The following is a 26885-nucleotide window of genomic DNA, read 5'->3' on the forward strand; positions in this document are numbered from 1 at the left end:
GTTTTTTCAATGAGAGTGCTTAGCCACTGCACGCTCAGTCCCTCCCATTATTCCCTGACAGGAGGCAGGGAGTATGTTGTGTCTGGCTTGCTAAAATGGAGAAGATAAATCCTGAAAGTGTTTCAAATACAGAATTGGTTCAGTAAAGGCTCAAAGAGCTTCACAGGTCCAAGTCAGAAATATACAGCAGAATATAATGCATTCCTTCCTCAGACCTCACTGGTAGTGTGCGGTCAGATATATTGTCCAGAACGATATGGGATCATTTCAGCTTCATTACTTATTGCATTGGGTGATATTTCAGAAAGCCCAGTTTGAAAGCAGGTTTTCTCACAGTGCTTTGGCAAGCTGGGTGCTAACAGTGCAATGCCCTGGAGCCTGGTTCATCCCAAAGGGCTGGGCTCTTTGAGAACTGCTTTTGCGTCAAATGCCATACTGTAATATAGGGATGGAAGTTTATTAATCCTGCATCTGAACTGGGATGGATGTTTATTAATCCTGCATCTGAACTGAACATTTACGTCTGAGGACTTCAATGCAAATGTTAAAATACTTTTGAACAACAAAGTGAGAGCTGCAGTTTATGTAAACTCTGCAAAAACATGGGATGTGAACAGATTTCCAGAATAATTTTATGAACTGATAGCAATCCTGAGTTACATTTACATGACAGTCGGATAATACCATTGTTATTTTTGAAAGAATGCAGTCATTATATTGTCAAAATCCCATTTAAATGGAAAAATTGGTGAAATAACTGTAGGTGTTATCACAGGGTTGGGGTTTTTTTTTAAACCTGTCCTAAAAGGTGAAATTTGTAAAGATTTATGAATAGGTTGGTAGTCTTCATTGAGATTTCTGTTCAAATCCTAGCAAAATAAAGGTTGTGTGCATTGTGTTCCTCACTAATTAGTATGGACAGCCACTTCCAGGAGACAGAAGCAGGTTTTCTCTATTAGACCATAAAATCAAATGCATCATTTTGAAATTGAAATGGATGGAAAAAAAAATCTCAGCTGTAGCACTTTCTGGATACTTAAATGTTAATAAGGTTCTGAAAGAAGGAGGTAAATACATTGCAGAAACTTGTCAGATACAGTGACACTGAGGAGTTTCTAGTCATTTTTCTTTTAAGTTATGGAGAAGCAGCTTTGATACCTGCTTCCAAGATGAAGCAAATTCTTGAAAGGAAAGAAAAAGGGAAATGAATTTCACAGGGAAGAGTGAAGCTAAAATGCTAGATGGGTTTTCAATCTAGTTTAGGGTTTGGGGTTCTTTTTAAATACAGGATTTACTGTTTCATCCATCAAAGAAAAAAAAAGGTGTATAATCCTGCTTTGGTTGCTGGCCAACTGGGTGTTACAGACATAAAGAAGCACAACTTGAGAGTTAGCTACAAAGTCCTAGTGTGTAGTTCTGTAGCTCCTACGTATTGCTTTTGCAGCTTGTAGTATAAGTTGTCTTCTCTTTCAAGGATAATTTCTGGTTATTTTACTGGTGTTATTAAGTAATATGATCACATACATTAAAATTTACTGTCTTACTCATTTAACATAATTCAGTTATGCTTTACAAAGTGTGTGTAATTGAAGCCAAAGGTATTTGAGGATATGTAATCTAGCTCCTATTTTATTCTATGATTCATTAATTAATTGTATACAGAGATGCATATGCTAATGCATTAGCACTCATGTCCAATTCACCCTGCAATTTATGTTGTTGACTTTAGAGGGTAAAGTTTTTATGGGTCTCATTGCTGTTGCTTGTAGAAAACACAATTTTTTCAAGCATTCTTATGATATTCCTGGCCTCAGATACTTAAAATAAATAGAGGAGTTCTGAAGTAAAGCTTTCTCCACTGAAGTTCATGACAATTTTGACCTTGATTACAATGGGCCTTGATTTTAAACAGCTCTAAACTGACTGACGATAAGCATTCTGCATTGCTGACCTCAGACAGTGGAACTGGCTTCTGCACCACTTTGTATGCAAGACGGAAGGCTTCATTAAAATGATCAGGTATCAGATGCTCTGTGCAATAAGCAGGCTTCACTTTTCTGTTGTGGACAGCAGCTCTGTCTGTAACAGTGATTTCTACTAGCTCTGCTCTGAATTCTGTTATATCAATAAGAAGATCAAATGGAGCTAGTCTAAAAAACCTGCATTATAAAAGGCAATTAAAGACATAATAGATAAAAAGTAATAATCATATTAATATTTAATTAAGTGTATGTTATGATAATGTTCCTTAAATAAAGTGGGATGTAGGTGTCCAAATGAAATATAATTGTCTTCCATCATGCATAATGCAGTGTTTGAAACCATAGAATCACAGAGTGGTCTGGTTTGGAAGGGACCTTAAAGTTCATCCACTTCCAACCCCCTGCCCAGGCTGCTCAGAGTGGTCTTATGTAAACTGGTGTGCTGTCACGGTGTTTCTTGGGACTTTAAAAGCATATGCAAGCTTTTCTTCATTCCTACAATCACTCATGACAGTGTATCACAGCATGTGTTGATGATGCAACCAATAACAACAAATGAATATACACAGGCAGAAATTCCTGTAAATGGAACTTGCTGTGGTTTGTCACTTCCAAAGAAAGCAGTGATCAGACACTAAAATCCTAGCACCATGTAAACCCTTCATTGATTTCTCTGTTTCCTATTGTATTTCTGCATTGGCATGATCACACTGATATCTTGTCCTCATTGCAGCCTGCACTTCCTTATCTGCTCTTGAGTTCTAGCTGGGAAGCTGGGAAGGCAAGGATGCAGAAGGGCAAGCTTTCAGTCTCTGCTTTGATGGAAAACAATTTTTTCCTGTGAAGGCAAAATCAGCAGACTTCAGACTTGGAAACCTGGCAAGAATGAGGCAGGTATAAGATTTAAAATAGGATATATCCCAGTTATGGTTAACCCATTATGGGAAATGCTGAATAGAAATCATATGAGGTGGAAAATGCTGAATTGAAATCATATAAGGACAGTGGAAAAACTTAAAACTGAACAAAACATGAAAGAATCTGAGGTACAAGGCTGTAACTGACTGTATAATATATTTATCAAATAAAAGCTGTATATTTGATTTTCATAGGTGTTTCTTTTCTGGATCAGTAGGACATATAGTTCACAACACATAAATAATGTGAGTTTTGCAAGGCATACATAAGGTCTGAATCTGCCTAGATGCTAAATAAAATCTGTGCCTGTATCTCAACATCAAGACAACTTAGGCTATGTTTCTAACTATCTACCTTCTGAAGCATATTGTGAGAGAAGTATAAATAGCTCATAGTGTTGAAAATGAATGAGGAGCTTTGTGAGAAGAAATCGTATTTACTTTTCATCTCCAGATTTACTTCCTCTTTGTTATGAACTTTTAACTTCAATAATTACTTTATGTAAAGAGTAAAAAATGTTGTCATTCATTGCAAGGTTTTTCAGTCAGGTGATTAAGCTATTCTGTAGAATTTCTACTAAGGAAAGAAAATATTCTGTGATCAGAAATTACATCGTCTAGTGTGAGGCATCCCTGCCCATGGCAGGGAGTTGGAACTAGACGATCATAAGGTCCTTTCTAACCCAAACCATTCTGTGATTCTGTGACTTCTTTTGCACTGTGGAGGTATATTTGTGCATTCATAATAATGCACTTCCATTACATTTGGTGTACATAAAGGAGTAATAAAGGTTAAAACTATTTTCTTATCACTATGGCTAGCAAACAGAGGTTGAGTCAAGGTCTGCATGCTTTGGAACAGTTAAATTAAGAAACTCTTGTTCAACATGTTTGTACAAGTTAGGGCAGTTACAGTTTCAGATGATGAACCTAGTCAAATAAATGTTTGACATGATGTCCTTTAGGGTTACAAAGTAAAGAAATTATTGTAATTCTTGTAAGCTCAGGCATCAGTGATTTTGGAGGGTATATTTGTGTCTATATTCCTTGAAACACCAGTTCCAAGTCTCAGCTAGGTCCTTTCTCCTCTTGGAAACAGAATAAAGATGAGCTGGGTACTTTGTTCATGATAATGGTGTCTTTTAGGTGTGAAATTAAAATTAGATTCAATTTGCTTTGCATTAACATTAAATGCTCACAATTGCTCCAGAAAAATGAGGTTTTACATTCTGTTTAGGCAAGAGCATCCTTTTCTGCTATTCTAAGCCTATTTCAAAAGTGGCAGTATTTTGGCAAGGCTGGTAAAGTGGATATTGTATAATGTGAATTGAGATCTTCCAGGCTGAAAGATGCTGGTTTAGGTAAATAAAAATATAAACACTTTTCTTATTAGCTGCAACCACCTAGTTGAGATGCAAAACCCAAAAAGATTGCAGCCTCGACTCCTAAAATTGCCATGAGTTCATTTTATATAGTCTCAGGAACTGATTAATCTTCTGCCAGTTTTCTATGCTCTGTACAATCTAAGGCCTGTCACAAGAATAAATGAATAGTGCACTGTACTCTCCTTCTCTTTTAAGGTCTTTGTTGGGAGATTCCAGGTTCTGAAGGTAGCATGCAACACTGTTACCCTTCTTGTGACAAAAAGATTTCTCAAAGTGGCATAAAATCAAAGCATTTCAGTAAAGAGGACTGAAATGAGAAAAGCTGAATAGTGTAAACCAGGGATTGTGTCTCAGAATGGTGACTGGGGAGCTAACAACCACCCAAGGTACAACTCTTGCTCTGCAGGCTGAAGTTTTGCTTGCTTGTTGTTATCCTTGGAACTGGGAGGCAGGTTTCCACATCCTCCAGTTTGCCAGACTCCCAAAGTAACTGCAAGTGTGGGTAAGCTTTTCAAGTGTTTTTGGAAGTAGAAAGACTGAAGTTGAACATAGAGGAATGAACTTTCAAAGCATTGCATGGCAGATAAGCACACAAATCACATTACTACTAACAGGATTTGTGGGTATATCTTTCATGCTGTGCTTTGAAAATTCATTCCATTCAGTTTACTGACGCACATGGGGAAGAAAATCAGTCAGCTTGGAGGGGGGGTGACCAATTTAGGAAAAAAATGCTGCTTTTTTCTGGTCCCCTATTTCTTCCATATGAATGCAGTGACAATGAACCATCTTATAGCACTCCTTCCATCTCCTTTTTCATCTTTAATAACATTTATTGAAAAGAAAGCAATTAATAATTCCCAGCAGAAGTTTTGCTGCTGATGATAACAATACACTTATTCAGAGATCCTTTGTGGGATTTCTATAAAATGCTTCTTGGGCTGGATACTTTAAAGCAAAAGCTCTGTTCTAAACAGTTTATTGTCTAAAAGAGTTTACATGCTGAGGGTGAAATTATGCCTAAGGATTGCTTTCTTATGTTTCAGATTGTGCAAAGCCAACTTCCCTTTCCATTGTGTTCTCAAAAAGGCACAATATCTCCCATGTCTCCCTGGTGAGCGGAAGGAGCACGCCTGACATTTCTGCTGTACAGGGGAGGCACCAAGTGCTCCCCTTACACAGAGCACAGGAACAAAGGGTCTGCCTCTGCCTTCCTCAGCTTATGTCCAAGAATGCAAGGTGCTGAAATTCAAGTTTTACTGTGACTGTTCATAGGATCACTCTTGGATTAGAGAAGCTCAGAGCTGTATTCTCTCTGCAGCTGTAAAAAGGCAGAAATGGTAGCCTAGCATTTATTACATTCATTGCTTCTTAAGCTTACTGGGAAATCAGTCCTCATGGCTTTCCTCATGTAGTCATTCTCTTTGGAAAGTTTCAAGGAGTTGTTATTTTAAGTAAAACTATTGCAAAGCTCAGACACAGTTAACAAGCATAAACTCATAGATGGGTTACATATAGAACCTTGTATATGGGTAACAATATCAGCTTAGCTCGATGGAGAATTGGGAAAAAAACGTTACAAGCTATACAAATATGCAGCAGTGCCATTGTGGTTAGTGGAATTCTGGATTTTCAGTGCTGTCCATGAAAAAAGTGACTCTGAGAAGTCCAATGTTATGCGTAGGATAAACAAGACCAAAAAAAATATGGTTCTTATTGTGCTCTCTAGCCGTAACACAGGCAAAACTATTGCTTTAATGAAAGTAGTGTGACCTGTTAAGTCTTCAAGTTGTGTAGTTGATAATGCTTTAAATGGAGCTCCCAAGTGAAGTTTTCATATAAATTTATTAAGAAAACATAGTGCATACCAAATAGCATACTGATTATTAAGATGATTTACTGAGAGTGAATGACCTTGAAAGTAAGGCATCTATCTGTTGTTGAGCTTCAGTGATCCCAGTCAATAAGCAGTACTTTTTGCATGTGTTCTGCAACAGTAGTATTAAACATAGATCAAATTATCTGGGTTTGAAATAGTACTTTAACCTTTCCTGCAAACATTTGGATGCTCACAAGTAGAGGAGACAGTATGATCAGGAGTTCATCCAAATGCTGTACATGGCGTCTGTAGGACTCGTAGTCATTAATATTACAACACAAGTTCATAAATTCCCAAGGTACTTGTAGTCCAGAGATTTATTTTTTTACCTGATCTGTGGTATCAAATGTAAAATTCCTGCCCCCTGTGTCCCTGAGATCTCCAACAAGATATTTTGTCTCTTCTAATTACAATTGACTCTCTTTTGCTATTAATTAAATAGAGTATTTACCATTGTGCTGGTGAATAATTACACTTGGTTGAGAAACCTGCACAAACTTTGTGGCATGTCAGCAATTGCTATTTTATATACTGCGTTCTCAGCTCATTTGGATGTACTAAAGCTTATGCCCTAAGGTACCTAAAAGGAAATGCTTCTAGGAAATGCTTTATGGCATAAAAATTCAAGGGTTTGCCCATGATATGTTGATCTAAACGTTCCTTGGGTTGTCTGGGCTGGTACAGTACATAAAAAAGCATCAAATACTCCAACACTGAGCTTGAAGTAGCTACACCAAGGGGTGTATATGTGTGTAAGAGCAGCTGTGTTGCATCAGAAAGGGACCTGGGGGTCCTGGTGGACAGGAGTATGACCACGAGCCAGCAATGTGCCCTTGTGGCCAAGAAGGCAAATGGCATCCTAGGGTGCATTAGAAAGGGGGTGGTGAGTAGGGCAAGAGAGGTTCTCCTCCCCCTCTACTCTGCCTTGGTGAGGCTGCATCTGGAATATTGCATCCAGTTCTGGGCCCCTCAGTTCAAGGACAGGGAATTGCTTGAAAGAGTCCAGCGCAGAGCCACAAAGATGATGAAGGGAGTGGAACAGCTTCCTTATGAGGAGAGGCTGAGGGAGCTGGGGCTCTTTAGCTTGGAGGAGACTGAGGGGTGACCTCATCAGTGTGTACAGATATGTAAAGGGTGGGTGTCAGGATGATGGAGCTAGGCTTTTTTCAGTGATATCCAGTGGTAGGACAAGGGGCAATGGGTGTAAACTGGAGCATAGGAGGTTCCATGTTAACATCAGGAAGAACTTCTTTGCTGTGAGAGTGACAGAGCACTGGAAGAGGTTGCCCAGGGGGGTTGTGGAGTCTCCTACGTTGGAGATATTCAAGGCCTGCATGGACAAGTTCCTGTGTGATGTACTCTAGGTTACCCTGCTCTTGCAGGGGGGTTGGACTAGATGATCTTTCGAGGTCCCTTCCAACCCTTGGGATTCTGTGATTCTGTGATCAGATAAAAATCAAATAATCCATTAATGTACCTCCAGCATCCAAAAGTGGTTGTCTTGTAAGAACGGGCAAATCCTACAGGCACTCTTCTCTACTGATCTTCCAACCTTTGTTTCTTCTAGGTCTTTTCTGAGATGAGGGGAGGTGCCATAATATTCCTTGCTTTTTTCTCTTCCCATAATGATTCAATGTCTCACTGACTTAAAACTTTTAGGGCACTTCATCATTTAGCCCCAGATTTCCCTTTAGTTTGATAACAGTCAGCTCAGAGCTCACTATTTTATATGTGGAATTAAGATGACTCCCCTACAGTGCATGTTATTTTATCTTAATGGGTTGGAATTTTGTCTATTTTATGGCCCAGTTGCTCAGCGGTGTTATGTCCTTGCCTAGTTCTCAGTCAGCCCTTTTCTTAAATAGCAGTAACAGCAGCAGGCTGTGCCACCACCCTGTGCATCCTGTTTTCCATACGGAATTCTATCATACATATATGGTATGTTTGGAATTTGTTTTAAATAGTACTTTAAACTTCCCTGTAGATAGTATATCAAAACTGGCAGCTGTTCACTAAGCAAGCGTGGGGCTTTTGTTTTGCTTTTAGGAAAAGGCCTGGGAATGGGATGACTTTTTGTGAGATCTCCTGGATACCCTCAGGGGAACTCTGGCATCTTTGTCACAGTCACATTAGGTATTCAAGGAAAACCAGAAAGTTCTGGCAGTTAGTCCTGAATTTTAGGAGAGATGTCATTGTTTCTCTAGCAAGGAAAGCTGCTATGTGATCAGTGCTTAAGACTGCTTCTCTTAAGTAACAAAGACTCATATTTTTGGTAATGATTTTCCAAGTACTTAATTATGTGTCAAACTGGGGGAATCACAAATTAGAACTTCCTTGAGACACTGTCCCTTTCTGCTGGTATCAGAGTATACAAGTGTACTTGTATGAGTCCTCAGCCATTGTCAAGGAGTCATCATAAATTCCATTCTAGCTGCATACTGACAGTGCTTGTATTCCTCCTGCTGCAAACACAGCTGAAGGCTGGCCAGCTAAATTATAGAGCAGAGGATGGTGTCAGCCACTGTAAAACATTTGCAATTTACTGAGATCTGACTTTGTCAGGCAGATTTGTTGCCAGTTCTGTGGGAGAGGACTTTTCCTGGTTGTCCACAACGCTGAGATACCTGATACATAAATAACACTTGCAGAACTGCCCTTTCAACAATGCCTAGCTTTCTGTGTTCAGCTTCTGGTAATCCTAAAACATGTTAGCAAAATATGGATCTCAGCTGAGACCTGCTTCAGCAAATGCTGATGCAGGGTGTGTGTGTTTGTGAACTGTCTTGTTAGCTCTTCAGATGTAAGAGGAGCTAGGGAATGCTTCTTTTCATTTTATAGCTACCCAGTAATCTGTGCTCCTCAGACAGAGACCTAAAGCACTGGTTAGAATCAAGTGTAGTGTTTTCAGGTACAATGCAGGCTTTTCCCCTGCAGTTCTTCCATTGCTCTTTTCTGACTTTCAGACCTCTACTATTCCTGTCTCAGGCATCTCTTGAGGAGAGGTTGTCAGTTGTGATGAATTGTGCATTCATTTTGTAATGGGGGCAAGTAATCACTAGGGAATAAGCCTAACGCACTCATTTTACTTGTGACTTGGGTTGAACTTGAACTTATTTCTCTAGAGAAATAGTAGTAGAACATTAAACTACTACGTTTCTAGTCTTTTAAGTAACGGTTATTTTATGAATTATAATTATGATTAGCATTTCTGGTATTGCTGGAGTTCTGTTGCATGATCAAGAAGTAGTAGTGGGTAAAAAAACATGAATCTCAGCTGAATAACATTTAATGCAATGTAAGCATGCAATAATGTTTTAGGATTTTTTTTAATTTTGGGGGATACATTTATTCTTTTCAAGTTATCTAGATTACCTATCTATATGCACCTAGACGTATAAAACACTAAACTACTTTTGCTTCATACAAATAATTGTGATGCATTGAAATAATATACAGTTCATATGAAATAAGAAACAGATGTGCAGATAGTTCTTTGAATATATATACTCTGAAATTATATGCTGCTAAGGTTTAGTAGGTACCTTCTGTTTCATCATGTCTATGATTCATTAGGCCTGATTTAGAACTCATACCGATGTTGTTCAAGATTAAGTATATGGAATAATAAGAGTTACATCATTGTTCACCTCATGAGTGGATGGAAAGGAAACTTCTAGTGTTTCCACTACACTATAATAGGCTACAAAAAGCAAATGTGCTTTTACTGTTTATTTGCTGATGCTGTTCATGATATAATGGACCAATTTCTTTTACACATGAAAAGAGGCTGACCTTTTTTCATGTGTAAAAAGAGGCTACAGTTAAACATAATATGACTTGTTATATCCTAATAAAGTGATATCATAATTTGATCGGTTCATTTTGGATGACAATCACTTAGGGTTTACTGAGCATGACAACTTGGAAAATTAATATATGGAAACATTTTGAATTCTGATAACTTTTACAATCTTCCCATCTTTTAGCTTTGCTAAGGGAATACCAAACTTTCTAATATGCAAGTAGTGTGTACCTTCCAGACCTCAACTGGGAAGATGCAATAGGGATGGGGAGAACGTTAGCTTGTTAATCTGCGTATTTCTCCCTTTCAGAAGGAATACCACAGATTAAAGGGCAAAGTGCAAAACTTGATTCTGCCCTGCCTACTGAAAGCTACTGAGTTGTACTGCAGGGAGATCTCTAGCATATGAAGACACTAGAGGTCTCTCATTTTAAAAACACATGGTCGAGTGACAGGAGAGCACAAAGGGAAGACAGCTTTCTGAGCTTGCAAGCCAGTGTCCATTAGACTGAACTCTGAATGGAGTGAGCACTGGGTTTATGGCTAGAATGAGAGAAGACTGAGAAAGTAATGTGGGGACACTCCTGAGTCTTAGAGAACATTCAAGAAAGTTTTGCATGTAATGTTAGTAATTTTTGTGTGGATTTGTATGCCTTTTGGGATTTCTTAAAATAATTTGTGATTCACTCTAGCAACCTCTATCTTATGTAAGTCTTAGATTGATCCTTGACAGTTCTACCACCTGGAGTGATGAACTAGTTCTCTGCTTTTGTTCTTCATAGGTAGCAGGTTCAAGTGTTTTTGCTCTCTGTGTGCGGTGCTGGGGAGGGAGGGAGAGGTTGATTATTACTTTTTACCTAACCTCAAAGGTTTTACTTGAAAATTTAGTGTTTCTCTAGTCTTATTTTTAGAGAATATAAATACACAATTCACTATCACGAGTTACTAGATGTTAGTGTTAAATGAAGCAGGTAAATTCTGACAAGCCCAGTATCACAGACAGTAGAAAACAGGCTTAAATGTTGAAGGGGAAAAAGCAAACATACCCAAATAATACCTACAAAACATATGTGAGCCCTCTGTAAAGTGTAATTATGAATACCCTGTACATGGAACAGATAAAATGATGCTTTTTTGTGTTTTAACTCTTCAGGAGTTTGTTTGTCTCTGAAGGTTAATCTCTAACCAAATGTGAAGCACAGGAGCACAGAAAATGTGTTCAAGTAAATGGGTTGTTTTGGAAAATCAGTGCTCATCTTGATGATCAGCTTTGGATCAAGCTGAGTATCCCAACCCAGATGTCTGGTGAACATCCTTTGCACAAAATGTGCCAGTACTGTAATAGCTGGTGAAAGTGTGTCTCTGGGGAAGAAGGCAAAGCCAGAGCAACACAGATAATTTAGCTGTAGTTTAAAATAATAACAACAACAACAATAGTAATAATAATACCACCAATAGAAAACACAGCAAACAGGCACAAATTCACTAGCCCAGAATTTCTCTTCTGACACATAGGCACTCGACTTGTGAGCAGCTCCCTGTATTTGTAATTAAGCAGGCTCCTACTTATTCCTTTGCTGGAGGCATTTTTGTTTGATTAACAGAACAAAAGGTTAATCATATAAATTTGCCATCTCATAGCGCTCTGAAGCAGGAGAGAATAGGTAGCTCCTTGTTCTCCCTCTGGGCTGCCAGTCAGGCTTGCTCTGTGCAATGCAAACACTGAGCTTTCCCCTCAGGCCCCTGTGACATACTTTTCGTGATGTATTCTCACTAGAAGGTGAACATTCCTCCTGTTTGTGACTTCAGCTGTCTTAGTGGAAGTTTGTAGATCACGTAATGGATACGTGAGCTGGGCAGGAGATTGACATCTTTGTCTCTGCAAGGGAATAGAGCAGACGTGCCCCGTTAGGAAGGAGCTCTAATTGCTCTTACCTAATGTGCATCTATGATTAAAAAACAGAGCAGTGGAGTTATTAATGAAATCATGGCGTGCTTCGAAGCAGATGGATCGCAGTTTCCTTAATACCATGTTAATAAGATCTTTTATAATTCCTTGTCTGAATTTACCTGGTAATTATCAGTTAGCAACTATAATTCTCTCGGACAGACTATTAGTTCTGAGTTCCTTGCCTCTTTGTTTTAAGGAATGTTTCACACTCGAAGCAGCAGACTTTCATCTCTGCAAGTGACATACATTTATGGTTAAGCTTGCAGTAAAATATGCAAGAATTGCAACTTGGAATAGATACACTGAGAATACAAAACACAGAAGTCTAATTCCTCTCGGTGACTTACTATCGCTTTGGGGCTCTAAACCCCATGTCATCTTTATGCACTCTGCTTAGGGGAGTGGTGCAGCCAAACTAGAGCCCCAGGTTGTGCACATGGCATGGGAATTGTGGGCAGCACAAACAGGCCAGGAGCTGCTCCGCTGCCTGCTGTCCCCAGCCCTTCCCCACTAGATGCTTGCTCATACAGTGGGGAGGGTCTGTATGAGCTAGACTTGTTTGCTGTTTGAGCTTTATTTTTCAGTTTTGTTGCCATCCTGAAAAGCAGTTGGTTGAGATGAGACTGAAAACCCTTTTAAAATGTTTGATATAGCAAACCAAAAAGATGGTAATTGAAAAAAATATTGATCCCACATAAAATTTTGTCTATTTTCCAGTAATTCTTAAACATAGAAATAAATTTGGATTAGCTTCTCAGCAAAACATCCTTTTCAGGTTCATCCTTGGTATTTTTTAAAATACCACATGATTTATTGTATTTTCAGGCTTTTTTTCCTGATGAAAATATGATTTTGTATAATTGAGCATGAATGCAAAGTCTGGAGACTACCCTCTCCCCACAGGATGCCTCTGATTTTAGTTATTCTTAGACCTCTGCTTAGTCCATAGGTATATCTGGGAGAAGGTGACGTTCTGAAAGTTCTCTTGCTTCTCAGCTGCCTTTGCCAAAAACAGGAAGGTTGAGAGATTCCCAGGAGTTGGGAGAGATGGATTTTGGGGGTGGGAGGTGCTTTGTTTGGTTTTAGGAATATGTATAGGAATTGGTCACATCTAAATGCATTCCCTGTACTCAGAGATTATCTGTTTCAAGCACTGTACTTGGTAGTTCCTGTGAGAAGGCTTTTGCCTCACCTATCCCAACCCTTTAATCTCTGAACACTTGGGCTATGTGGCTCAGCTGGTCCTTTGTGACCACGCCAGCTCTTCTACAATTACGTGTAATTAGATGTAAAGTATCTGCTAATCTTACATGGATCTCACACTGCAGAACTGAACAATTATAATGCTGCCCATAATCACGTATATTTTCTGCCCCTAATTTGATAGTGAATCCCCTCAAACACCAGTTTAGTGTAAAAGTGAGCATGCTCTTCCCTGTGGTGTGTGGTTTTACATACATGCTGTGTAAACAGGGGGACATAAAAAGAAAGTGAATAAAAGCAGCTTGGTGGGCTTTTCTATCCCTCTAGATTGAGAGGATGCCATAGGAATAACATGATGAAAGTATGGAGATGTATTCTGGTAGCTTCTGTTTATACAGAGTGAAGATGCGCATAAATCCTCTAGCTGAATGATTCAGACCTGTCGAGTCTCATGCATTATGCACAGGATTTATTCAATTAGCCCCTACCACAGCGCCTATCACTCACGCGCTGGTGGCAGTGGTGCCATGGCCTTTCTCCTGCTCCATCTCTTAGGTGTGCCTGGGGCCCATGGCACAGTGCTGCACCAGCCAGCTCTGGGAGCTGGGAAACCTGGCTGGGCTACACGGGGTTAGAACAACCTGTGAGGTCAAAGGATTGGCAAAGGCCTTAGCTTGTTGGGAAAGCTTAATCTGTAGAATGAAGACAGGCTGTTAAGTCTGTTGATTTAAATAAGTTGTAATAAACACAAAGTAATTGCATTACAATGTCATTAGCATACATAGGGCTAAAGCTAATTTTATAATCAACGTATAAATTATCGCCTATAATTTCAACTCGAGCTGGTACTCGCAGTGGTGCTTTGTTTCCAGGAACGCATGTCTCTGGAGTGTGTGAGCCGGGCCGGTTGTGCGGGATGCTGTGGTCCGAGCAGAACGCGATGCTCGGTTTGATACACGGGACCGTGCGCACCGTCCCTTTGTGTGTCAGCAGTTGTAACGATGAACAACAGGCAGATGTGTGCGAGCCAGCGGGGCTGGCTTGGGGCGGGGGGTGTTCGCACTCCTGACGGTGTGGTCCGGGGCGCTGCTCTCGCACTGACTGTCGGTTTGTCCCCGCAGCCATGCACCTCCTGGGGCTCAACTGGCGGCTGCGCCCGGCGGACGGACCCACCCTCAGCAACGGGCGGCGGCCCGGCCGTGCGGGCGCCGAGGACGGGGCGGCGGCGCCACCTGGAGGCAGAGGTGAGGCTGCGGCTCCCGAGGGTGCGGGCTGAGCGCCGGCTTCGGGTACGGCTGGTGCTGCCTGCGCTCGGTACCCGTGAGCTGCCTGTGCACGGGTGAGCTGCCTGCGCTCGGTACCCGTGAGCTGCCTGCGCTGGGGTGAGCTGCCTGCGCTCGGGTGAGCTGCCTGCGCTCGGGTGCCGGTGAGCTGCCTGCGCACGGGTGAGCTGCCTGCGCTCGGGTGAGCTGCCTGTGCACGGGTGAGCTGCCTGCGCTCGGGTGAGCTGCCTGTGCACGGGTGAGCTGCCTGCGCTCGGGTGCGGGTGAGCTGCCTGCGCACGGCTGTTCCTGCTCCCGCCCGCTGCGCTAGTGCACAAAATCATCTCGCCTGTGGAAGAGAAGGCTCTAGGGAGGCCTTAGAGCAGCTCCAGTGCCTAAAGGGGCTACAGGAAACCTGGTGAGGGGCTTCGGACAAGGGCCTGTAGGGACAGAACAAGGCTTTAACCTGCCAGAAAGGAGATTGAGCTGAGCTCTTAGGCAGAAGCTCTTTTCTGTGAGGATGCTGAGGCACTGGCACAGGGTGCCCAGAGAAGCTGTGGCTGCCCCATCCCTGGCAGTGTTCAAGGCCAGGTTGGACACAGGGACTTGGAGCAGCTGCTCCAGTGGAAGGGGTCCCTGCCCATGGCAAGGGAGGTGGATGAGCTTTAAGCTCCCTTCCAAAGCAAACCATTCTGGGACTCTATGAAAATCACTCAGTTCCTAGATCCTCATCTACTAAAGCAGATGAGCTCCCTCAGACGCTTCAATGAAGTGATCAGTCCTAACCCATATGTTTTACTGGCTGTATGTGCCCTTTCTAGGGATAGCTTAGAGACCTCAGAGGAAAAGCTTGACTCAGTAGGAGGGGCACATTGTACTGCTTGAGAGAAGTCAAAAACTTTGGCTTCCAGACAGGACCAAATTCCTGGTTTTTCTTCGTTCTCAGATGTGATTCTAGCAGAAAACAACAAGGACAGAAGAATTTCACCCATAGTCAATAATCTGGTTTAGCATAAGCAGTGTTGGCAACAAATTGTTTCTGTTTCTCCTAAAGAAAAACTGTGCTCCTCTGGAGGATGGAGAAGACAGAGCAATGAGAAGAATGAGGGGGAACCCTAGAAACATCAATACTAAAACTGAGAGAGCATGTATTAAACACAGAGAGAAAATGTATGCCATGAAAAGGATTTTAATAATTTAAATTGGATGCTTGTGAGTGGTGAGGTTCAGGGGTTTATTTCCTGCATCACCATAAGGCTGTCCCTGGTTATTACACAAATTATGAGAAGAAGACAGACCAGAACTGTTCAGATAATCAAAGCCCCTCACAGATCCTAGTGCACTGTGAAGGTGGGACAGGGTAACTGGAACAGGAGAAACAAGAGCACTTGCTACTGGTCAACAGAAGAGTTTTGTGCACAGCTGAGCAATGTCTGGCTCTCAGGAACTGTGGCTCATGTTCAGCTGCTGATTGCTGAAGCAAACGTTAGAAACACATTCTAACACAGGATACTTGCGTTGGATGTATTGGGGAAAAAAACAGTTAAAGCAGAGCTAGGGAAGGAAGCTGGCTTGTTCTTTGTTGTGCCCAGTCATTTTATGGATTCGCTTGTGTTTTTAATAAATGCTGCTGCTGTACCTCAGATTCTTCACATATTCCATGGGGGGGCTAATTTTGGCTTCCTCCTTTTCATGCAGTCCTGCATCCTAGTGGTGGCATAACCCTGTAGCTTTTCAGACAGATGCGCCTTGGCTTGGCTTTCCTCGCTGTCTGACTGTAGGTCAGACTGGCCGAGCAGCACAGTCCCAGGTACAAGGCAGAATGATTCTATCACTGCCGAACTTCTTCCGGATCATGCACAGGTGAGAGACCCTATGGTTTAGGCAGGAACCTGAAGAGCTCAGGTCTGTAATTATGGTCACTTAGCAGACAACTGCAGTGCTTAACACGTTTCCAAATTCCCTCCCCTGCAGCTTGTTGTTGCCATCTCTGTGCAAATGTAGGGCAGCAGGATTGTTGAATTGGAATGTGCTCATCTGCCTGGGGCACTTCAGTGCAAATCCTGGCAGCTCTTCCCGGGCCCACTCTAATGAGCTTTGCACATTGGAAGAGGCCAAGATGAGGGCTGTTTGGGGAGTGGTAACCTCCTATAAGAGGGGACAAGGAGACTGAAGTGGTAGTTGTGTCTGCGGTTGCTGCAGCCAGCTTTCCTCAGAGCCTGCTGGAAAAGTGTGCTTGTTCTTCTGACATGTTGTAGAAGGATGCTGAAATGTTGATAATGGGGGGGAAGGAGGGAGAATAATATTTAGGCAAAGACTCTTCCACAGTGGAATGATATGACTGACAGGTTTGGATGAACTCAAGGAATATCTGAAAGACAAATTCTCATAGCAGGGAAAGGTGAAAAGTTTTTCTACCTCACCTTTCCTTTTATTATGTCCGAGTTAATACTGCTATCCCAGCAGTTTTGAGGAAAGCCTCTGACAGCTTTTAACACAACAAGCATTTCAGGGCTCGGGGCTCTGGCTGTGGAGAATGACCTTTCTATAATTGACACAACTCAGGATGAAGCCATTCTTTTCAAAACATGGGTCTCCCAAAGAAACCTTTAACCCCTAGACTGAGAATGGCCACTTAAACACAAGCTGTGCCTACTCAGCAAGCAAGCAAGGCATTTTAAAGCAGAGCAATTTGAAAGGGGGGGTAGGGGGAAAGCAGATATTTCAATTTGATCTGTTTGTTCCTTATTAGGAGACTACAGTCTAGTATGAAATAAGAAAACTGCAGTTTAAGAGGAATGTAAATTACTTTATTACTGCATTTTCCTATCTGAATGAAAACAAAATTCACTGTTGAGATAACACAGTCGCAGGGCTTTTGTAATTACACACTCCATCTCGCTAATACTGGGGATGTCTGAAAGGAGCAGGCAAGTGCAGTGGGTAAAAACATCCTTAGTGCTGCTGTAAACCTGCAAGTGAAGTCCCCCATGCTCTGGAAGTTGTGCTGAACTAGGGATTTACATTAAGAGACAGAAGAAAAACTCCTTTCTTAGTACAAATGATAAGGCAGCTTCCTTCCTAGTACATAAAAGCAAAAAACTGGCACTGCCATGGAATTATGGAATTGCTACAGGGATGAGATAGATAGAGATAGATAGACAGATAGATAGATAGATAGATAGATGATAGATAGTGATGACATTTAAAAAACTTAGAGAATGAAGCCTGTTTGTCTGCTGCAGACATAAAGTTAGAATTTTTGTGTAATAAATCTAAATTAGGAGAAAGTGTGAGAAGAATTTAAAAAAAAAGCATGTTTGGGAATAACTGCTTCTTCACAAGGAAGTGAATTAGATGACCTTATGGGAATTTTCTATACCTAGATTATTTTAATCTATGCCAAAAACATATTCTACATTCAAAGTTATGTAGTAGGTAAACCACATTTCCATAAAATATGTAACTATCTATTTGGTGTTTCCTTTCTAATTGACAGCATATACTACAAAAGTCAGCTTTAATCATCTCAGAGGACACTCAAGATAAACTACCATTTATGTAGAAATATTCAAACTAACTCCAGCTGCATTTGCAAGTAAAAAATGCTTTGGTGTAGAGTTTTTTCTTTATGACATATTGTCCTTGGTGTGCTCACAAATCTAAGACATTTCCTCATAATTCACAATTTACTTACTATTTTTTCTCTTGATTATTTGCTATAATAAGATTCTGTAGAGCATTAAGAGATTGTGGTCTCTGACCCTAGAAATCCACATTTTAAAAGGTACCAAAAATGATTGTGGGCCTGAAAGATCACTTCAGTTACCATGAATGTAATGACTAATTGGAAAAGGTAGATTTGAACTGTGTTCTGATACTCACATAAGCCAGGGTCTGTGTCTCTTTGGACTAACCAGCTTGAGCCAAGTTCACGCTCTACTTAGGAGACATTTCCCTGCATCGCAAAATAAGAGAGTTAATTAAATGGGAAAGTATTGAAGTGTCATGAAAAACACTTGTTTCCAGTTAACAAAATAAGCTTGTTTCCAGTTATCAAATTCAGCATTGTAAATACAATAGCAATAAGGAAATTAAGAAAGTTAAATTTGCTGTTAAATTTATCTAACTTAGTTATCTTACTTGCTTTGAGAGGGGGAAAATTTGCCTTGAATAGATGTGGAAAGCTAAACTGGGCTGGCATTGTGAAGCTGGCTAGTTTGTCTTCAGCTCTCTCCAAATGATTCAGTGACCTCTGAGCTGCAAGTATCTGGCAGAGTCACCTTTAGGTTTGCAGACAAAAGTGATGATTTTCTAATAGTTATTACATTAGCAATGCAGCTGACAGGCAATGCTAAAGAAGTAACAAAATGATTAAATGGGAAGGTTTGCCACCCTTATGTATTGATGAGCTGGGGTTCAGGTGCAAATAGAATAGGCCCTGACTTGACTGCCTGAGACACTAGTGCCATCCCCAGCTGTGTTCTTGCTGAAACCTAATCCTGGTTATCAGACAAGTGTAAGGATTTGGGAGCAACTGGAGAGAACTCTTTGTCACCTTACAAAGGATAAAAAGATTAAAGACTCCATCAACAATGTGAGCAACATGAGTCTTTTGGTTTCTGCTTTTTCCTTTCAGACACTTTGAGACAGATGATCAAAATGTAATAACAATCAATGTATTTTAAATGTCACTTCTGTTACTTTCATTCAAGTTAATCAAGACATGCCATCATTTTCCAGGTGGATTAATCTAATTAAGTAGTTATGTGGCTAATGTAATGTAGATCTTAATTAACACATTAGCAAGCAGAAGTATTTATATGGACACTGTGAAGGCTTGCAGATGTGGTCTTCTGAAAATAGACCAGGCTCTAGGGATGTCTTGGCAAAAGCAAAGTATTTGACTAAGCTCAACAGAACAGAAGAGGAATCTTATTTCTGTGGTTGTGTTGATGGTGATAGTATGGGTTGCTGTGGTTAAAGTTAGGTGATGAAGTGTATTATATGCCATCGGAGGTGATTGTTGTGTTTATGTAGAAATTCATGTGAGTATATGTTGGTTCTTTTGAAACACAGTGAATTACCAGATCTTTATTTTATTTCAGCTATCATTTGCTTTATTCTGAAAACAATGAATCTTGTGAAGCCATGCCCACATGAATGTGAGACCGTACCTAAACTTGTAGGTGTTTCAGGGTATTAAAGCATGTTTAAATTCCACCTGCAAGGCCAGATTGTCTGAGTGCAGCTGAGCCCCAGCAGTGGTCTTAAGCAGACACTCTCTTTACAGACTTTCTTTCCTTTTGCCACAACAGAAATAAGGGTCACTGACCAGAAAACCTGAGGGTTTGATTTTGTTTCAGAAGCTGTTGTACTGGACTCCTGGAAGCTCATACAAATTCAGAAGCTTCCTTCCTCCTCACTTCGCAAATAGAGCTCATTAGTACCTCTGCATCTTCAGCATAACTGAAGTTCAAGATGTGTCATAGCAGCTTCTCCAGACAAACTCTCATTTCCTGGCTCTTTACTTTATTGTAGATGTGGGAATTTATTTGGCATCAACAGTCAATCTATTGTACACATTTCAAGAAGAATCTGTTTTCATTTGGATCCTAGGGCACTTAGGTATTAGCAGTAGATATTCTGAAGCATAAGTTCATATAGGAGTGATCAGTGTGGTAATAGTGCATAGCACCGATTTTTGTACTGACGAAATTTATACAGAAGAGACATTTTCTACTTCTTTTTGTTTGCTTTTCTGAAACAATAAGAAATGTCTGGTCACATAAGTAGCAAAGTTGTCTCAGGAAAAAAATCAAGCTGTCATTGAAAACCATGGTAATTCCCATGCATTCTTTTTGGCAAAAGGTCATCTGGGTGTATTTTTATATTGAATGGTTTCCCTTACACCACTGTACCATAAATTCCTTTAGAATTCAGAGTTACCTGTGAAAATCCCTAACTGTATAACAAAGGACAACATGAAATAAGTTAGATAGAAAGATAAGGAAAGCTATACCTACTGCAGTGATTTGTAAGAAATGCAGATATACAGGAAGAGAAGTGAAAACCATTTCTCTTTAACCAACATTGGTGATATTTATACTTGTATATAATCTGAAATTGTCTGGATAATCTTGGTAGTCCATTATGGATCCCATGGAATAGTTATTCTGCTAGACATCTTTGAAGAGTGCTATCAAGGCGCTGTTTACAGTCATCACTTTCCTAAAGGCACGCAGCAAAGCTCTGGAGTTAATTGCTATTTCAATGTGATGTCTGGATCTTGACACGGCTGGTAGCCAGATTTCATTTCTGTGTTTTAATTTTAACTCCAGGATGGCAGAGGAGCCTGTAATAAAGACTCAGGCATATCTGAGTGTAGATACAGTTCTGCCCCCATAGCTGACACTGCTTGACATCAGTTAAATTAAAGGTTGACCGGGCATGTCCTATCAGCTGCCACCTTGAAACTGACCTCCAGCTCCAAGATGAGGTCTGCTGACAGCTAAGCAGGGGGAGTTTGCATCCCTGTTGTCATGTGTTGCCTATTTGAGAGCTTCAGAGGCAAATATACTCGAGTGCTAAAACTGTCTTTTCAAATGTATATGCCAAAACAGTAATTCATCTGGGTAAATAACACAGCAGTTTAAATGAATAAGTGTTATTTAGGTGATAAATACATGTTTGACTGAATGATTGAAATGGCTCCCCTGGGTAAAAAGAAGAAGTATGCTTTTAAAACTCTGTTTTGTAGATGTTTATAGAGAAGAAATGACAGAAAAAAAAAATCAAATATCCATGGGGTTATGAGATAAACAGACGAAACCCTAAAACGGTCACCCACAGCTGAGATAGTGATGTTGGGATTTATTTGTTCACAGTAGTATGAGTTGTTGGGTTAGTCTTTCTTCTTGATTTGTCAGTTTGTCACATCTGTACCTTCACTTACATGCAGTTGATGTTGTTTAAGTGTGATCTGCAGTGGTCCATCAAAATGGAAAAGCTTTTAAGAATAGCTGGTGGGGAGTGAGTGAGGTGGGGAGATGTGTTCTCTGCAGCAGGAGGTGAAAACTGAAGGGAGCTACAGCAAAAGTTTACTCACAAACTCTGCCCCTAGGGACTCTGAAAGTGAAGCTGTTAGGGCAGAAAAAGGCACTGCAAATATAAAGCGAGGCTCATATTCTGCTCTTCAAGTTTAAACAAATAAACTTAAGCCTGTTAATTAAGAAAAGGGATTTAGTGGTCATATGTACTTTGCATTTCATTTCTGGGTTTCTGACTTGGGACGGAAGGAACATGAAGTGGCCGGTGCTGAGATGCCTCCTGTAGTATTTTTACGTGACTGCTCTGCATTACTCATCTTCAGATCATTGTTAATACTTCTGTTTTTACAAGTAGTCATCTGAGAACACCAAGATAATGATCAACATAGGTGCTGTGTCAAAGCAAGGAGCAGAACCAAGATGCTGTCACTAGTTTTTTGGCTTTTACCAATAAGAGTAACTCTGCAAGAATTTATGAGAGTATGATTCAATAATGCATCATCTTTAGAGCTCTGGTAGCTTGCTGGATGTAAAACTTGATCAGTTTTTGGTCAAACTTGCTAATATGATATAGAACTTATATAAAACTTCAAGCATTTCTCAATTGTGTTATTTCAGCTTTGTAATGTAGAGCCATAAAACCAGAATATCATGCATTAAATTCTTAGTAGCAAACAGAAGGATCCTTTTCAGTATGTCAGAGGTGAGACAGCACCTGTTTCTCACAGACGTGGCACATGCTGCCTATAGCTGCATGCCATACCACAGGAATACAGACTGGAACATGGGGGCATCCATCTGTTCCATTCTTTGTTGTAAGTTAAGTAGATCTTGATCACTCGTGATAGCTGCTCATCTAACTTCCTCTTAAAATCCTCTGCTGTGTTGAATGCCCACAGCTCTTCTCTTCCTAGGTAGTTTTTCCTGGGACACTGAAATGTCCCAGTTGGACAGCTAGAAAACCAGGTCATTTATGTTGCAGAGCAGAAAAAGAGCATCTATGGGGAGATGCTTCCAAAGATGTACAAATTCAATGATGACCTGCAGTTTTTACCAATTTTGAAGCTAACAACTTCAACATTTTCATGAGACACTGTCTGTTAATCTTCCCACCTGTATTACTTTTATCACAATAATAATGCCTACTCTGATACTTCCTGGAAATAGCTTTTTCTTTGACTCTTTCAGTGTGACAATGGATATAGCGATCCTGAAGATCAGGGCTCTTTAGAATGTGTAAAGGTTGGATATTGCTGTTTAAGTATGTACAATCTGCTTTCACAGAAATCATTAATGGGACACTTTTTAAATACGTTGAAAAAAATCATTTATTGCCATAACTTGGAATGTGAAGTGAAGGGAGTGTAACGCTGCACACAAAGGAGAGGAAGGAGTCTTCAGTCTTACTTCAGTCTGACTTCCCAGCTCTGCCAGTGATTCCAGTATGACATTCAACGGGTGATGCTGTGTGCTCTGTACCTGGTTTTCCTATACAGGTACATAAGGACTAGTTTAGATTCTGGTAAGATAGTGCCTCACTTCACTATGATAGGAACTTAGAGATAGCTGCTGTTGCAGTAATGCATTACAAATTAAATACAGTTTTATGCAACATTACATGCTTGAGTGTGGTTGACACCCGTGATCTTGGGTGGCTCTGAAAGCACATTGCTTGACATTTGCAGCCAGTTTTCCTTTCTTTGCAGCCTGTCCTTGCAGCAGCTTCTGCTTTCTTTTTGTCTTTGGTTTGTGCTAGTGCTGGGATGTTATCATAGACCCATTAACACAGAAAATGAAAAGACATAAAAGTTGCCAAAACCTGTATAGCAGCTGGTATTCAGAGCATTCTTTTACCATTGCAAAACAGTGCCAACATAATATCTGTTTCATTATGTGCAAGTGTAAGTGCTGCTAACATAGATAATTTGGAATCTATAATTGAAACCATGCTATTGCAGCTCTCTCAATTAAAGATAGTCAAGACAGAAAAGCTGTTTATGTACTTACCTGCTAGAATTATATGTCATTCTGTGCCATCCTGTTACATTCAGGCAGTGCTGGAATATATTTCAGAAGTAACTTGCCATTTGTTGAAAACAGCATTACACCATGAAAAAAACATGGAGTGAACATTGAGATTGCACTAATACTGTCAGGTTGTATTAGAGGTGTCACTACTATCTTGTGATAGTGATATTGATGGTACTGCTACATTTCTGTGATTGTTAACATATTTTCTGTGGGTTTTTATTTTTATAGTTTCTGTTGTAAATAGTTCTAAAACTGATTTCTCACCATGTTGTTTGGGAATATGGAACACAAATCAAATGTAGCAACATCCTGCAGCTTGAAAGCACTGCTAACTCTTCACGTACTCCATGTTTAAAATATGCAGCCTCAGCACCATCCTGCTCAGCTGAGAACAGAAGAGGTTTGCACCATGTTTTAAAGGCTGACTATTTAATGGGCTGGAAGCCAGAGCACTCGACCAGAAAGATCTTGTGTCTTGTCTTCGATAATACATGTTGAAGAGCCATCACATGATGGATTTTAACTAACCACAGCACAAGGGAGAAAGGCTTGTAGATTGTCCCTGCTTCAAGCAGAGAGAACTTAAAAAGCTATGCATTTGAGTTGTACCAACTAAAGAAGGAGAGATGCACATTAGAGTACAGAAACTGTCTTCTAAATCCTTCTCTGTGCATTTCTTCTGTCAGCTCTGTTGTCTATGGCCTGCAGTTTATTGGACTACTTTACTGTATAAAACAGTGGTAATAAAAACATGCAATCAGTTAATTTAGACTGAAGTTACCCCTAAAATTCACCTTTCTGATAATTTTTTATACCCTGGTTGTATACATGGTGCCACTGAAAGAGCTCAGGGAGACTCGCATGTGCTTCATTGATTCCCTGATGCTACTGTGTTTGATCAGTAAAGAGCAATCATAGAATTAAAGGGTTGGAGGGAGTAGAAGACTGCAGATGCTCCACAGAAAAAGGTCTTCAAATACAGGGGCCAAATTCTTACATAGGGATCAAAACAGTGGGCAGATTGCTTCAGAGTAAGAAAGGGAAGTTACAGTTTGATTTAAAAGGTAACATTGCCACAGATGTTCATCTCAAGTAAAAATACCTGTATTACAAGCAGTTATCTCATTTGATTTTTGTTTGCTTTTGTTTTATAGGCCCGTGGGTCTCTAGGAACAGCAGCATAGATAGCGGAGAAACAGAAGTTGGCCGCAGGATCACCCAGGAAGTGCCCCCTGGGGTTTTCTGGAGGTCTCAGATCCATATCACCCAGCCACAGTTCCTGAAGTTCAACATATCCTTAGGGAAGGATGCTCTTTTTGGTGTTTATATAAGAAGAGGACTCCCACCATCACATGCCCAGGTACTTTGTCAATGTGTTTGTTGACTTGAAATGTCAAAATGCAAAAGTTTCGAGCATCTTTGCCAGGTTTGTGTTGTAGCTTATGGAACTCAAGTTTAGGGATTCCTGGGAATTACTTAATTTGTGATATTTGACTGAACACCCTGATATTATTTCTAGGTTATTAGATACCTCAACAGTATGTTGATAAAAGAAGTAAATGATGTTCTAGCCATCCAGGTTTTTAAGATAACTTACAGTTTGGCACTCAAGGTTTTAAGTCTGTGAGAAAGTCTTGGCACTAAACCTGTCCAGTTATACACCAGTCAAAAATGATAAGCAGTGTTGGTGAGACTCACAGTATCAAAGCACTACATATAGTTGGAGTGCATGCACAGCTAGATGTGTTAATTTTCTGTCTTCCTAGAAGCTTTAATGTCCACAGGCTGTTGGAATGTCATTGCTGGGATATGTAACAGACTGGCATCATGCTGCCCAGCCATAGTGGACAACATAATACAGTGGCCATGTGTTTGTGTGTTTGAGAGCTCCCATTTCCCTGCTTTCCCCTCAAGGATGGTATTTAGGTCTAACATCTGACTCAGACAATGGCAAATCTTGCCATTGGGAAACTTGATTTCTAACCAGCCTCAAAATGAAAAATGAAAATGAAAACCACATCTTTATGGTGACCCTGTAGCGCATACCTAAGAGCCATAGGTAAAGATAAGTGTAAAGTTAGTGAGACCAAACTGAACTATCTCTTCCTTTTTGGTTGTGCAGTGAGTGTTTTAATTGCTGGGAGAAGATATAGCTATATTTTCTGTTACATAGAGAAATTTTGTTATTATATTGAAGACTCCTTAATATGAATGTAAGGCTTCCCATTTACTTAGATTAGAACTGTAATGAGAAATACTTGCTGTTACATAGACTAAAAAGAAAGAGCCTCAATTCTTTAGAGTGCAAGGGAAGCAGAAATAGCAACCAGCTTTTGCAAAGGATCCCTTCATGCGTATCCTTGCTGATAAAAATCAGTTCTTCATTCTGAAATTATCACCTAAACTTAAAATGCTTTGTTGAGTATGGGATTTCCAAAAAGCAAATGTAGAACTGCATGATTCCTTTTGGGAAAGCCTCATTTAACACTTCTAGATGCCTTGCCCTGATTTACAAAGAGCTGCTACTGTAGCAAACTGCAGCTACCTAAATGGTTAAAATGTATGATTGAAGCTAAAAGCCCAGAGGCTTTAACATAATTGCATTGCTGCATATTGCCATATAGGGGAAGGATGTTCATATTGCCCTAAGTGACCTGTGTCCATGTGTATGCACAAACTCGTGGTACAAACAGTGAACCAATTAATTTTCTGGGGAAAACACACATTAACTGATGTTTGGAGCTGCTTCCCAATGTGAGGTAAATTTAAGGAACTATGCTGCATTGCTGCATTGTTCCTTGGTATTTATTCTTGCCTATAATCTGAATTGTAAACCAGAATCTTTAGAGTTGGGAGAAAAGGAGAGCTTTACATAGCTTCATGACCTCTCTTTCTAAGAATCTGTGATCAAGGAGCTTCATCTATCCAAATTCCATCAGACCCCTGTAATGTGCTATTTGAAAATGTGAGTTACTGAATTGATTTATCTGCCTGTTTAGAAATAAGGATCAGCAGTCCACAGCCCCAGGAGGGGAGGGTAAGTGGATAGTTTTCTGTATAGCTAGAGGTTGTCATACAGCATCCTGAGGTTCCATACAAAGACTAGATACATTGTGGAAATTGTAGTGGGCTATTGACTAACATGCAGCCATTTCCAGACATCCATGCAACACAGAAGGTATCCTCTGAGAATATATTCCAGGGTAAGAACCCTAAAAATGTTTTAATTTTGGCTCTAATGCTTTCAATATGTTGTTTTGAGATAAAAATTATGTCTTTTAACTGTTTGAGTGAAGGAATGACATAATATATTGACCATGTCTCATTTAATTCTGAATTTTGGTTCTCACTTGCCCTATCAATCCACCTTTGGAAAAAACAGCAATTTAGTTGAGGAAGCAAATAAATGTATAAATCATGATGT

General features: G+C 40.2%; 1 protein-coding gene across 3 annotated transcripts in view; it reads left to right on the plus strand.

Moving 5' to 3' along the window:
- Nucleotides 1–26885, plus strand: part of TENM2 (teneurin transmembrane protein 2) — a 509002-nt gene that overhangs the window by 368044 nt on the left and 114073 nt on the right. For all 3 annotated transcript variants that reach the window (XM_034066670.1, XM_034066671.1, XM_034066672.1), the window contains 2 exons: nucleotides 14241–14363; nucleotides 24616–24821. In XM_034066670.1, the coding sequence (XP_033922561.1) occupies nucleotides 14241–14363; nucleotides 24616–24821 (329 nt within the window). The remainder of the gene's footprint in view (nucleotides 1–14240; nucleotides 14364–24615; nucleotides 24822–26885) is intronic.

This window comes from Melopsittacus undulatus, chromosome 10, assembly GCF_012275295.1.
Source record: "Melopsittacus undulatus isolate bMelUnd1 chromosome 10, bMelUnd1.mat.Z, whole genome shotgun sequence".
Classification (NCBI taxonomy): Eukaryota; Metazoa; Chordata; class Aves; order Psittaciformes; family Psittaculidae; genus Melopsittacus; species Melopsittacus undulatus.